Source organism: Cibotium barometz, chromosome 12 (assembly GCF_041138505.1).
Source record: "Cibotium barometz isolate CiBa-2024 chromosome 12, ASM4113850v1, whole genome shotgun sequence".
Classification (NCBI taxonomy): domain Eukaryota; kingdom Viridiplantae; phylum Streptophyta; class Polypodiopsida; order Cyatheales; family Cibotiaceae; genus Cibotium; species Cibotium barometz.
The window spans coordinates 44,762,960-44,778,404 of NC_141057.1; the positions used below are offsets into that span (position 1 = coordinate 44,762,960).

The 15,445-nt window shown below is 38.8% G+C and overlaps 1 protein-coding gene across 1 annotated transcript in view; it reads left to right on the forward strand.

The window, feature by feature from the left end:
* LOC147633466 (protein MODIFIED TRANSPORT TO THE VACUOLE 1-like) overlaps positions 1 to 932 on the forward strand; it is a 59,079-nt gene extending 58,147 nt beyond the window's left edge. Inside the window, exon 6 of the mRNA XM_086806549.1 lies at positions 297 to 932. Within this exon, the coding sequence (XP_086662675.1) occupies positions 297 to 320 (24 nt within the window). The 3' untranslated portion in view covers positions 321 to 932. The remainder of the gene's footprint in view (positions 1 to 296) is intronic.
* The last annotated feature ends 14,513 nt before the right edge of the window (positions 933 to 15,445 follow it).

Below are 15,445 nucleotides of genomic sequence, written 5' to 3' on the forward strand. Positions count from 1 at the left end.
CTATTCATCACTTGGAGGAATGGAGTGCGAGTATCAAGCTGGTGGCCGCTTGGGACTTTTTTTGGCAGGTATTTTTTCGGGGAGCTTTTCCTAAAATTGATGAAGTGGCATATGTTAAATGTACTTCAGAAGTTTAATGGTAAGGCTTGGAGTCCAGCTTGCTATAATGATGAAAAACACATTCATTATGTGCCACCATGGAATTATTACTAAAATGACATTTTTCAACAATTGGCATGATGACTAAAAAGGCATTTTCAATTTGGAATGATGACGGAAAATATGTTTTTCCATAGTCCCAGCTTGGCAGGATGACTTGAAAACACAGCCAACTTGACGAGGGTTTTTGAGCATGCACAATGACTTGGGGGACACTCCCATTTCAGTAAAATTTCAGCATGGACTTAAACAATGACAAGGTTTCTCCAGTGTTTGAAATCCTTGTTAATTTCAGCATGGACTTGAAACTATAACAAAGTTTCTCCAGTGTCTGATATAGAGATTCTTGAAGATGCACTAGCTTCGGACACATTTCAACATGGCATTTAATGACGACATGGTTTCCCCATTATTTTTCAAACACTCCGAACATGATGTATATATTCAAAATGATAGGTCATACCACTCAAAAAGAACTACCAAATCTGAAGTACCATGTTCATATTCATTGTCTTATATCTCCAGCTTGATAAGACAGAGCATGCACAATGACTACATACACATTGAATGACTGGAAAATGATATGGTTTCTCCCATATTTTTCACTCTCCCAAAATGATGTTCGAACACCTTCAAAATGGTATGATTATCTGACACCAAAAAATTACCAAATGTGATGTATGATATTTATGTTCACTCTACCCCATCTACAACTTGACAAAGACTCTTGAGCATGTACATGTACATTGACTTGGGATAGACACATTTTAGTGAAATTTCTATATGGCATTGAACAATGACTGGTTTTTAGCTTATTTTTCAAACAGTACCTAAATTATGTTTAGTTTCAAAAACTTAGATTACACCACTTTAGAAAACATCCAAATATAGAGTACCATTTTCATATTCACTCCCTCATAGCTTAAGTTAATGAAGTCTTTTAAACATGCACATTGACTTGGGACACACATTTCAGTGAACTTTCATCATGGTGTTGAACAATGGCAATTTCTCCCATATTTGTCACACTCTCAAAATGATATATACTTTAAAAATTGATAGATTTTACAAATTTCAAAAGCACAAAATCTAAAATACCTATTCATATTCACCCTTTCACATCTTGAACTTGAGAGAAACTCTTGAGTAGGCCCAACAACTCGGGCACAACACACATTTCAATTTAATTTTAACATGGCATTACAACATTTCTCACATATTTTTCAAACCCTCCCACCTTCAAATAGTTTCTCAGATATGTTTCAAACACTCTCGCCTTCATAATGATACAGACTTCCTTGCAAATGACGGGTTATACAAGTTGAAAAATCTAAAGTAACATATTCATATTCACTCTCACAACTCAAGTTGGCACAATGACTTGAGAGCATGTTCTTTCTCTAGCTCGTATTTTGGCTTTGGCCGGGCATTGTATTTGTAATGGTTATTCAAATTCCATGGTTAGTGTGTAGGAAATCAATTTATTTATTGTAAAGATAGTGCACAAGACACTAAGGTTATTTTTGTAAAAGCAAAGACCCAACTTCGGATATTCAAGCTATAATTGGCTCCAAGGGTCAAATTTGGAAATATAATTTTTAAATACCCATGTGAGGGAGTTGAGCCACCCATGTTAAGAGGGAAGACAACACCTAATGTTTTTGGTCTTTTTCTCTATTTTGATTCAATCTTTTGTCTATGGTTTTTGTATAATTTATACATAATTATTATTTCTTCCGACCTAATTGATGTTTTTAAGTGGTATCAAAGCTTCAATACACTCACACGGGGAAGGAAAAATTTAAAGAACTTGTGGGCTTCAACCTCAAGCTTGAAGGACGAGGAGCAGTTGTGAAGAAAAGATTTTTGAACCAAAAAAATACAAATGAAAAAAAAGGATTTCTCAAAGGTTCACAACTTATGTCATAACTTAACCACTAGGAAAAATGTATAAAAGTAAGGACTCCTACATCTTTGTACACTTTCCAACCCCAGAAAGTGACTTTTGAAAATCAAGACAAGAGTCCTTGCTTTGGACTTTTGGGAAAAGAGAAGGCAAGTGTTAAACCTTGGTTAAAGTAAAAAGGCTTAAGCTCTAGAATTGTATTTGTATTTGTGATTTAAAATTCCATGTGTAGGAAATCAATTCATCTATTGTAAAGATAGTGCACAAGGCACTAAGTTTATTTTTGTAAAAGCAAAGGCCCAACTTTAGATGTTCAAGGTATTATTGGCTCCAAGGGTTGAATTTGGAAATACACTTGTTAAATACTCACATGAGGGAGATGGAGCCACTCATGTTGGGGGGGAAGATTGCACCCAATGTTTTTGTCTTATTCTCTATTTTGATTCAATCTTTTGTCTATGGTTTGAGTTTGTATAGTTTATGCACAATTATTATTTCCTCCAACACTAAGAGAAAAATTTAAAGTAATTGTGGGCTTCAACATCCAGCTTGAAGGAAAAGGAGCATTTGTAAAGAACAGCTTTTTGAACCAAAAAAATAAAAGTTTAAAAAATCAAGATTTGTCTAAGACATGTCAACATTTAACCATAGCTTTAGCTTTAGCTTTGTAGAAAAATACATAAAAGCAAGTACTTGTACATCTTTGTACAGTCAGCAATATCTGTGAAGGAAAGGACTTTTAAAAATTAAGGCAAGAGCCTTTTATTTGGACCTTTGGGCAAAAGAGAAAGCAAGTGTTTAAGCCTTGGTCAAATTATAGAGACAAGAGTCCTTGATTTGGACCTTTGGTCAAAAGAGAAAGCAAGTGTTTAACCCTTGGTCAAAGTATAAAGGCTTAGGCTCTAGTCTCTTCAAAAAATGGGATTTCTCTTCAAAAAATGGCACTCCGGCATGCAATCATGAGTGGGTTTGGAGAAAAAAATCAAAATTACATCTCCCAAGAAAACAAACTCCATATTTGTTTTTGCCCAGGGAGGTATACATTTTCTTAATCAAGAGATTAGGATTAAGTCTGTAATTAATCCTTGAAACGTTTGCATATATTTGAAAAGGCCCTTATAAGGTAAGAAAAGTCCAGAAAGAGTCTCCATTTCACAAGTGGGAGAACAAGCACAAGAGGAGGTTCCTGCAAGCATGTCGATGAGAGGATCTTCATCTTATCTTCACGAGGACCTCATCATATAGAAGTGTTGCACCACCTTTACAAGTTGGAGTAGCTTCCAATTGTTGCGGGTGAACATAAAGTTGTAGCTAGAAAAGATCATAGTATGTGGCCCATAAACTTGGATTTCAAAGCCGCTACCACTTTGCTTGGTTCTTCATCTCTATGCTGTTAAAGGCTTTGTCATCCACCACTGGCCTCTTGTACCCACCGCGCTCTTCGTGGACTAGGGTGTTTTACAACCATTGCTTACAGGGTTGGTTGAGGTATAGCCACATAAGTGGGACCTTGAGCATGCGGATAGTACCATGAATGAGCTCTCTGCGAGGGAGATTCTTTGCTACTCTGTAAATAACTTCATCATAATTATGGATTGCAAGAAGGTGGGAGAGGTCCTTGGGAATCTCTTCTGGTTGTCTCTTTTGAGCGTAAAAAAAAAGCTTGTGGGATTAAAAGTGCCAGGCAGGGGATTGCATGCCCATTGTGGTGTGGTTCTCTAATCTTTTTCTAGGGTGGGACCTCATTGCAGGCTTGCTGCCTTCCTGCGTAGTTTCCTTTGGTGGGTTTGGCCTTCAGCATCATCTTAAATGTCAAATGACTTTTGGAGAAGCTCATTTGAATGATCTTTAGATCTATGGAGAGGTAACAGAGTCTACTTCCCATGTGTAAGATGACTTTTGATGGTTAAATCTGTAGTACCCTTTGTTTTGACTTTTTTGATTTACAACCAACTGAAAATAAGAAAATGAGTGTAAATCCCAATAATTGATCCAAATGGAGTGATCTATAGCTTGATGGGAAGCGAGGACTATTAAGAACCCTATGAAAGGTCCGACTTTCAAGTTACCTTCGTAGCCATCTTTTGAGATGCCTTCATGGCCAGCTTCTTGCGCAGTGCTTTTTCTAGTGCAAGCTTCTAATTTCTCCCTCTCTCGTGGCTAATGAATGACTTGCTTGCTTGCTTTGTCGTGCTCTCTCTTGCCTCTCTCCCAGCGGCCTGGCGGTAGACTCCAAGGAGACTACCTTCTCTTCCTGGATATGCCAAATAGTTAAGAGACATCGGGGTGGGTCCACCTATGTGGACACCCAAGTTGGTCCATATGTGGCTAAAGAGTTAAGAGACAACTTAGCCAAGTTTAGCATCATGTCAAATAGGCTACATGTAAGTGCAAAATGATATACCCATAGCAGACCGCTCTAGGGGTAGAGGAAGATCTCATTATCCTCAAGTTGTGAGGGCCTCAATTGACAGTCAAAATGAGAATGAGTCTAGAAGTCTGTGCCATAAACATAGGTCTCTACTTTAGTCTCATATTACCCCTCTTTATCCTTGTATAATCCTCTTCATTTCAATAAATCTTTGCATTCTAATGGTAGAAATTTTTATCTGTGCATATTAAAAATTAGATTTTTTTCTCTAGATACCTATAGAAAAATATCAAGTTAAAATTAAAGTACTTGAAAATATACTCTTAATTAGACTAATTTACACTACAAAGGAACGACCCCATACCGACATCTTAGATTTAGTATTTTCTTACCTTTTTCTTCCGTCTCGCAGGGGTAAAAGCATCAGTATGGGACTGTCAGTATAAGCATTGGGATATGCATAGATATATCAATGCTTATATCGACGCCTATACCGACTCTCTTAATTTTTATTTAGCAAAATGGAGTACACTAGCATTGGAAACTCTACTAGCCCCAGTCTATCATCCCATTCTACCATTGTACCATAACATGTACTCATATTTGAGATATTTTGAAAGAAACGTGTTTGAAAGAATAGTTCACAAGACATACTAGTACACACAAATATGATTAGATTGGTATTAACATTTGCATAAACATTTACATTGATATATTTTAGTGTGGCACAATCTATAAATTGCTATGTTACAAAAAATTGAAGTAAGACTCTTACAAAAAATTGAGGTAAGTTCTTACAAAAATCACGAGCAAAAAATAGCATATATATTGCATGGTGGCGTATCTACTCATTCATAATTTCCATTAGCTCCTTCCCCTTCCACATCATCGTGAGCCTCCTCCAAAATTTCTTGTATAAATATAGACATTAATTACATGCTTCCAAACCATAAGTTACATGCTTGGAAACTTAATTAGCAAACTATTATACTTACACAATTGACAACATGGGCCCAATTAATTTGATGACCTTCTCACTCTAGCTTCTCAAGAAAAGTAGTTGTTATGTGCCTTCATGCATAGTCATACTCATCTTGCATACAGGCACATTTGGTTGCTTCCTTCTACACACATTCTTGAATGACAATTGAGCACATACGGTATAAGGCTATGCATAAACACATGGAGTAAATGTGAGGAATTCACCTATAAAGTGCATGGAAGCATTCAAGCATTGCTGAGATGAGAAGCCTTGAACCTTCGAGACTCGCTCTAGCTACCTCCCATTATTACTTATAGTTATCGGCGCGGCGGGCGGGGGGGGGGGGGGTCTTAAGTGTCTTAGCCTTGGCCTTCCTCCTCCAATCATCTGTATCAAGATATCGGGGCTTATTTTTTTCCTCTTTAATCACATCTCTTACTTCTAACCTTCAATGGCTCATTGTGGTTGTCATCCTCTTGAGCATCCACTTTCTACTAAACTACTAAGCATCTTTGTTGGGCTACAAAAACTCTCGATAGAGTTGTTCAAGGATGTAATTCTTCTTGTCTTGAGTTGGTGCTTCTAGTTTGTGAGTATATCATGGCTAAACTATACAAACAAGATTTTATGCATACATATCAAGAGCATCACCTGCATTATCCCCAATGATATCCATTATTGTAGCATCAATAAGAGTAGCCTTGAGAGAAACTAGAGACTAAAAATTTGGGTATACTAGCTAAAAAGAGTCACTCTAACCTAGTTGCTTAGGTCTTGGTATTGCAAGGTTTGTGATCAACCATCATGACCAAGAAAAAACCCTCCCACACATGGCTTGGGGCATGTGCGTCATCCCAACATTGAACACCTAAACACAAGGATGGGGAAGATCCTTCCAGCTTATAATTTAAGAGGTTAAATTGTTGCTCATCAATGTTTGCAATAGGATGGCATCTGACTCTAAATATGCATCTATCAACAAGGATAGGACCCCAACAAAGAATAAGGCCAAATAGAAGCCCATCAAGAAAAAGATCATATTTGGGGGATTACATTGACAAGGTACTCTTGGATGAGGAAAATGTGTAAAGAAAAAAGGTGTATTTCTAATGCCACTTGCCACAATGTAAAGAAAAAAGGCGTATTTCTAATGCCACTTGCCACAATGCATGCAGATGCTTAAGGATGAGGAAAACTTATGTAGAACAAAAAAGGTGTATTTCCAAAACCACTCGCCACAATGCATGCAGATGCTTAAGGATGAGGATTTCCAAGAAAACCTACAATAGGTAGGGCTAAAGGGATATGCCAAAGTGATTGTTGATTGCCATGGCAATACTAAGCTATGTGCAAAATATTTGTTAACATATGATTAGGTTATCAAAAGGGGTACGAGTACCTACCTTGATGGCAAAAAAGTTCATGTCCTGGTCACAAAATAGCCCAAATATTTTAAACAAAAGAACATAAATAATGGGTTGGAGTTTGCTTACATTAAAGACCAAAAGTTGGAAAAGGCATGCAAGGTAGTGACCATGATCATGCAGGAGAATCCCACAAATAAGTACAATTTCATATACTTGCATAGGTTGTACAAGTTACACAAGGCCGAGAAGGATGATTGGGCATAAATGTTCAACAAAGATTTCAATGCATACATGACTAAGCATGGATGTAAGGTGGTAAAACCCTTAGCTAATGACTAGGATCTTAGCCATGCTATAGATTCCCTCTTTTGGGTGAGCCTCTTTACCTCTACCCATCGATAACAAAGAAATGAATCAAGATATGGGCTTTTGTGCAGTAGTTCTCATCAACATAGAAGATTTGATGTGAAGTAAATCACGGTGGTTAAATGGCTAGCACAATTGTTGCAATAAAAACTCCAAGAGGAGCAAAGAAAAAAGGAGGGATAAGAGGCTAAAAAAAGGATGAAGAATACACCTATCAAGCCCACCATGGAGTTAGATGAATTAACAATGCAAGTTCTCCCATGGAAGTTGTACCTTCCACAATAGCATGGGAAGCCTTGTTAACACCTTTGGAACCGTGGTAAAGTTAGAACTGTTGGAAAGTGCAGAGATAGGAACTTATTCACTACCAAGGAGCAATATTGAAATGCCTCAAATGTCTCATGAGGAAGCTTGAAGAAAGTGATGTGATAAGAGAAATGCCTAGTCCTCCAAGAAGGGAGAGTGAACTATTGGTGATGCAAGTGGTTCTAGGTATGCCTAGTTGCAACACTAGTGTGCAATGTGACAATGGAGTTGCTTGAGGTAATAGAGTTGGTGGCTGAGGTGATGTGACAATGGAGTTTGGCTGAGGTAATGCAACAACATGCATGATAGAAGTTGACCACCCTTTTTCCCATGTAACAAAGAATAGCAGAAGGTAGAACCACCACCTCACAAAACTACGAGGGTTGAGTTGACCATGGGTGAGGTAGATGAAGTCTTACCCAAGCAGCCACACAAAAAATAAAAAGAAACTATCCCACATTATTCTTTTCCAATTGTTAAATTTCCCACTAACACTCTTGAGTTGCCAAAAGTTATGCCAACAAGTGTGTACAATCTTCCACAATAAGAAGCTCCTACTGAAGAACCAAAAGACGTCTCTAACAATACAGATGTCATCATGGATATGCATGCTGCTAGTGAATATGAAGTGATTATGATCAGAACAGGTAACTCGCTATACTGCAGCCCAAGCTCATAATGAAAACCTTACAAAAAATCACACCATTCAATCCAACCATGCTAATCTTATCAAAAGCTTATGTAAGCACAGACAAGAAGTCATGATTACCTTATCTCGTAAGATCTCGAAGGCCAAATATGTAGGAATTAATGCCAATGGTAGGGGAAGGAACCCTATGGGAAAATGTGGCTAGGCACACCAAGGTAGAAAATCCAAACTTAGTAGATCTACTAGAAATTATAATTGTGGTCTAGATGATCAATTACTGCTATAAGAGATGACAGATCAAGTACCTTGTAGAACAAAGAGTCCAAGATATGGGGAGATGTAGCCAAATGCTGATGGCACTCACATTGTAGATTGTTATGGCATCCATCTAGCATGGATATCACCCTTCCTAGAGGTATCAAAATTGGCCACTATCTGTAGAAGATTTCCATGGTGGGTACTCAAGATGGACCCATTGTATATGCCAATAAGAAGAAGATTAATTAAAGCAGAATTCAAAGCTCATAAAGAAAGGGACTCCCATTATTGCTTTAATTTTTCCTTCTTCGAGCATAATAAGTTTACTACCTTGAACCAGCAACATAAATACATGCTGACCATCATAAAAGCTTGGCAAAACATTCCAGATCCAGTGATTACTATTATTAAGAGATGGTGGATCAAGTACCTTGTAGAATAAAGAGGAGGATATGAAGGGGTGTACCTAAATGCTGATGTCACTTACACTATACATTGTTATCGCATCTATCCAGCATGGAGATCACCCTTCTTGGAGGTACTAAAATTGGCCGCTATCTGTAGAAGATTACCATGGATACTCAGGATCGACCCACTGTATATATGCCAATAAGAAGAAGATTAAGTGAATCAGAATTCAAAGCTCATAAAGAAAGGGACTCCCATTATTGCTTTAATTTTTCCTTCTTCAAACATAATAAGTTTACTACCTTGAACCAGCAACATCAGCACATGCTGACCATCATAAAATCTTGGCAAAACATGGAGATCACCCTTCTTGGAGGTACTAAAATTGGCCGCTATCTGTAGAAGATTACCATGGATACTCAGGATCGACCCACTGTATATATGCCAATAAGAAGAAGATTAAGTGAATCAGAATTCAAAGCTCATAAAGAAAGGGACTCCCATTATTGCTTTAATTTTTCCTTCTTCAAACATAATAAGTTTACTACCTTGAACCAGCAACATCAGCACATGCTGACCATCATAAAATCTTGGCAAAACATTCCAGATCAAGTGATTATAAAGCCACAATCAGGTTTTTCAAGTTACTCATCAGCTTAATTGACAAACATCATGATTATGTGTACACATTTACTAGGGAACAATTAAAGTTTGAACTTAACGAAGGCCCAAAAAAAGACATCATATTCTACTACCACAAACTCTGATTCATGCCCTCCTACATGCATACAATCTTTGAAGACATGATTAACACAGGATTCTGGATGCCCTTCTATTACCTAAGGTACACCCTATGGCAACTACAAACCAAAAGATCTAGATATAAAATCTATCTTGGATCAGATGCCTTTAAAAAAAAGGATTTCAAGGACGAAATCTACATCAAGCAGGGGGGATGTTAACCCCATTTTGGGTTAGCTAAATATCTCTTCTCTACACATGTGAGATGGTTTATAATAAGTGTCATGAACAAAACTATAAAATGTTGTATTATGAGAAAAGTTGGCCAGTGGCCAAGCTCACTGTTTTTAGGCACCTAAGTGTGAATAAGGCCTAGATGTATACAAGTAACTTTTTCTCATTCTCAATTGATAATCCCCATTCGCCCTAATTGAGACTTGTCTATCTACTTAATTTCTTGTGCTCTAGTCTTATATGAGAGAGGGAGTTGAGAGTAGGGTCATGATTCTTAGTGTATGTGCCTCTTGTCCATTGTGAGAGTGAGCAAGAGTGAGAGAATTGAGAGCCCTTAGAGATGTATGTGGAGCTCCTTGTCATTGAGAAGTGTGGTGCCATAGAGCACATGTAGAGGCAAGGAGTGAGTAGGTGAGGAGGAAGCCACATGCAAGGACCAAGCAAAGATGTACTCTACTCATATAAAAGGGGTCATTTTCAAGCAATGGAAGTATAAGCACTTGCACACATCTCAAGCCTCTTTATTTATGAGTACCAGTCTTAATCTTGTAACCTAATTGTGCTTGAGTCTAATGCATACACTCATCATTATGAGTGCACTTAGGCATCATCTACCGTAGGTTTAAGTTAATCATGTGTGATTAGTATGTCATTAGGCTAATTAGCTTCTTGTAGGAGGTAATACCATGAATTTTAACATGGTATCAAAGCCTCCCTCTCTCTTTAGAGATTCTTTTAATCACCTTATCTATTTAATTTCAATTCATCAGTGTGTTTAAGCCACTAATCACTCTCTAATCATAAGCTTATCTCTTCTTTCCCCTTTGTGGCTAGTTTTTGATCTCTTCATTCTCCAAATTTTCTTCACCATTGTCCAAGCCACTTTAGGAGGCTGTTCCTTAGGTAATTGCTAAGTTACATTGTGGAGTAATTAAGCAAGATCGCCGCCAGGACGTAGAAATCCGCAGAAACACGTCGTCTGGTTATTTTCCCCGTTCTTCGTCTGTGCATTAAATTGGGTCAAGCCCTTCTAGAAAAAGATAACCCATGGTATAATCTATAGCTTGACAAAAGGGCTCTTCAAATTATACTGTATACCGGCCGGGGCAAGCTAAACTACAGTCGTCAGTTCTCTGACGATTTGCGCCCTTTTTGTACGAATTGAGCTGGTTATTTTGAGTATGCCTTATCTTCTCATCAAGGGCAAAAAGCTAAAGCAAAAAACCTCTTCAATGCTTGCTCCCTTATGCTCAATTGAAGGTTCCAAATTTTAGCTCACTTAATCATTGTATTAAGCACTAATCACCATAATTAATATGTAATTAAAAAATGGGGATACAAGTGAGTAATTACAGTTGCATTTAGCATGTTTACCCATCAGAAGCACTAGTTTTGCATTGGGGCTACCATTAGGAAGCCTTAGAAGCAAAAATTGAAATTTGGAAGCACACGCACAACTTGCATTCCATCCTGTTTAAAGCATCCAAACTTGCTAAAATGTACAAGAATAGACACTGCCAATTGAAGCATCATAAGCTCATTGGTAAGACCTTATTATAGCAACATCAACAAGCATCACTTCGCATGTAGAGAAGTTCAATGGGGAAGGGTTCCACACCTGGGCTACACAAATGAAGTACCTCTTAATGCATAAGAAATTATGGAAAGTCACTAAAGGAGAATATGTCAAATTTACCAAGCGAAGGGTGGGTTGAAAAAGACGAGCAAGCATTGTCACTCATTGGTTTACATCTACACGATGCAAGGCTTATTCATCAACATTGACTCTATGGAACATGCAAAAGATGCATGGGATACATTGAATCTCGTGTTTGGAGCTAAGGCAAAGAAACAAGAAATTCACTTAAAGATTGAGTTCTACGGTCTAGAAATGAACTTTAATGAATCATTGGCTCAGTTTGTTAGTAAATGAAAAGCATCATGACCTAGTTGGATGGCATAGATGCTAGAATTGGAGATAAATATGCATTTGCAATAATCTTAAAAAGTATGCCAAAGGAATACAATGCACTTGTCACAACCTTGAAGAATCTACTAGAGCCAACATTTGATGGATGCGACTTCTCCCTTTTGGAGAAAGGAGAGAGAATTCAAAGGAAGCAATCCTAGCAGTGTTGAGCATGCATAGGGCATTTTCAAAATGAATGCAGGTTCAAAGACAAGCCAAAGTGTAACTTCCGCAACAAGTTCGGGCACAAAGAAGAAGAGTGCAGATTGAAGAAAAGCGAAGGCAACTTTATGGAGACTACTTCGACTACCAAGTATGAAGAGAATCCCAAAGGTCAGCTCTTCGAAAGAGCAAGGAGTAAACCACCATCATTACCCTAGCCATCTGTTGTAAAAGAGGGGTCACCATATGAGTAGACACCCATCTTATCTTGTTTTTGTGTGAATCATACCCGACCACCTAAGAGTAGCTAGTTGAGTACCCAGGGGGGTAAATGATCATTGTAACTCATACCTGACCACCTGCGAGTAACCAATTGAGCACCCAGGGGGGGTAATGAATGTTGTGACTCACATCTAACCACCTTGAGTAGCCCAGAGATATGGCACCAAGGGGGGGTGTTGAGAAGTGTGGTGCCATAGAGCACATGTAGAGGTAGGGAGTTAGTAGGTGAGGAGGAAGCCACATGGAAAAAGTGGTTTATCCCATATGCAAGGACCAAGCAAAGGTGTACTATACCCATATAAAAGGGGTCATTTTCAAGCAATGGAAGTACAAGCACTTGCACGCATCTCAAGCCTCTTTATGAGTACTAGTCTTAATCTTGTAACCTAATTGTGCTTGAGTACAATGCATACACTCATCATTATGAGTGCACTTAGGCACCATCCATCGTAGGTTTAAGTTAATCATATGTGATTAGTATGTCATTAGGCTAATTAGCTTCTTGTAGGAGGTACCATGAATCTTAACACTTGTGATGGCTAAGGAGTGGATTTGGAGGGGAAGAAGCTAGCACCAACAAGTAGTGGAGCTTGGAGTCTTCGAGAGATTGAGCTTGAGAATTGGCAAGTCCCCATGATAAGTTAACAGAAGCATGACTTGATGTTTAAACAATCTTATAAAGGGTGGTGAAAACCATAACAAGGTATTTCTAGAAGGCCTTCTTGTGGTGGTACTCTTCTATGTGTGAGAGACATGTGAGTGTGGTATTCTTCTGATGTCTTGTTTGAGGCTCTCCATCATATGGAATGCCATTACACGAGTCGGTGTGCTAGTATGGTTTGAAGTGGCATTCCTTACATCTTATTCTAGGGAATCCTTATTTGTGGTGGTGAGGATGCCCAACCATAGGTGAGTGGTATTTTTAACCCTTATCATTGTTTGTGTGTGTAGTATTTTTGACCCTTATCATTTGTGTGTGGGATATCTGCCAAATGATTGGAGTACGATGGTTACAAAGTTGTTTGAAAGCTCATGAGGATGGATAATGTGATGAGAGTGAGTGATTTTAGGTCGTGCTGATTTGTGTTTCTTTCATTATCATTTCACTTAAGCTTATTAGATTTCTACTCTTTGCTTTTCTTCTTCTTGACCCCTCTCAGTGCAAGCAAGTGGGAGAACTAAGACTTAAGGAGTGAGTTGCCTTTTCTATGTGGATTCCATCACCATGCAAATGCTACTTAATATTTTTGGTTCTATTGCTGGGACTAGTTTTTCAAGAAGACAACATACATAAATTCCATAACAGTAGAACCCACAAGAAAAAGGATGAGAAACTAAGGCTCTACAAGAAATTGGTGTGCCTACCCTTGGGTATCCATTATCTGATTCTTTTTTACACTTAAACATGGCTTTGTGGAAGGTAGAACTTGGAATGAAGGTTTGTCAGATCTCTCTATCATAAGCTAGTTATATGCTTGTTTATTCTCATTAGTAAATGGAATGAGAGACACACTTTCATTAAAATAAGTTGAAAGGTTTTTGCATAATAAGCTAATCCTTAGTCACCATTTACACAACTTATAGGAATAATTATCCCATAACTTTAGTTCCACATGGCATTAACCCTCCAATCATTATATGATGATTTTTCACATAAAATTGCATGATTAAAGGTCACTTTAGATAATTTATCTACTGATTTACCATGCATTAGGCTTATCACCCCCCTTCTCCACATCCTTTCTAGAAGACTAGGTTGATTCTACATTTGGCTTATAGAGTTGCTCGAGAAAAAGATTTTCCTTTACCTTTTTAATTTTGACAATAGCAAATGCCTGATCTCCCACATGCATACTAGATCATTTTTTATAAAATTTCTCTTTTGGCAAGAGCAATTCAACTAACTCATCATCGGGCTATCCTTCATCATGAGCCAAAGTGTAGATATAAAACCTTGGTATGAATCCGTTAGAGCTATGAGAATACTAGATACCAAAGAATCGTGGTAGTGATGTGTGGACGTAGGCTAATAATGGGTTAGGGTACCTTTTTCCTCTTTAGGAGGCTTGAGCATATGTACGCACTGTGTAAGTGACCTTATCATGTCACTTTTATCACGATTGTGACTTAGTTCATTATACACAGTCTCCTCATGGTTACAGATACTGAATTGACATGATTACAGAGGACCCCTACACTCGGATGGTCACGACTATTCGCTCTAGAGACATGCCTCTTCATCAAGAGCCACACTCCTTCGACGACTGGTCACACCCCTTCGCTCTAGGGTTGCAACTCTTCATCCAATGGTTGCAGCTATTCGTCCAAAGGATGTGTCTCTTCGCCTAGAGTCATGACTATTGGTCATGGGATGTGTCTTTTCATTCGTCTCTCTTGAACTCCTATATAAGGAGCCTGTTGTATCACAGTTTTAATCAATCAATCAATCAAACATCTGTGTTCAAGTCTACTTTCAGTTTCAGTCTTAAATACACAGATAGTGGATGAAATACTAAGTAATAATAGTAATCCTCACAGTGGTATTGGAGCAAAATTTTTTCCCGGGCCTACGGTTGTGAGCCTCTCACCCTCTCCGCTCTACTCCCCCACCCGGCGTTGTATGGAAGCAGAAGAAAGATGGAACCTACATCTACGAGTATGAGGTAACCTAAACCTTCTTTCTCAATTCACATATAGAAGACAGATGCACAGATGTGTGTGTGGCGTACCTGCTGGTGAGTGTGCAGAGATTGCCTGCTAGTAGCCCTTCGTGTGCCTCTTCATTGGGTTGTGCCCTTTGGTGCATGGGTTCGCATCCCTTCACACGAATGGTCGTCAAATCAGCCGGCAGGTACCCCTTCACCTTGGCAGCACTCCTTCCCCAAGCAATGGCACCTCTTCGCTATTGGCCGCTTGTGCAATAAGCGCTACGATTCAGCCAGCGCAGCCCTTCGTGGGTTTAATAAAACGACCAGCCGATTCAGTCATCGCAGCCCTTCGTGGGTTTAATAAAACGACCAGCCGGCCAGCCCATTAATTAACTTGGGCGGCCCTTTTTTTAATTAACCCACGTACCCTTTTGATACATAAAAAAAAACCAAAAACACCCAACAGGCGTGAGTAACCCACCGGGCTTGCGCTGGGCGTGCGCTGGGGCGTCCGTTGGGATTTGTTGGTGTGAACAGCCACCGTGGGCGACTTGAAAATCACCACCCGGCTCTCAGGATGCCGCCTTCTTCTTTCTCGCCTCCCTCAGCAAGGAAACCAGCCCCCGACCAGCGTATT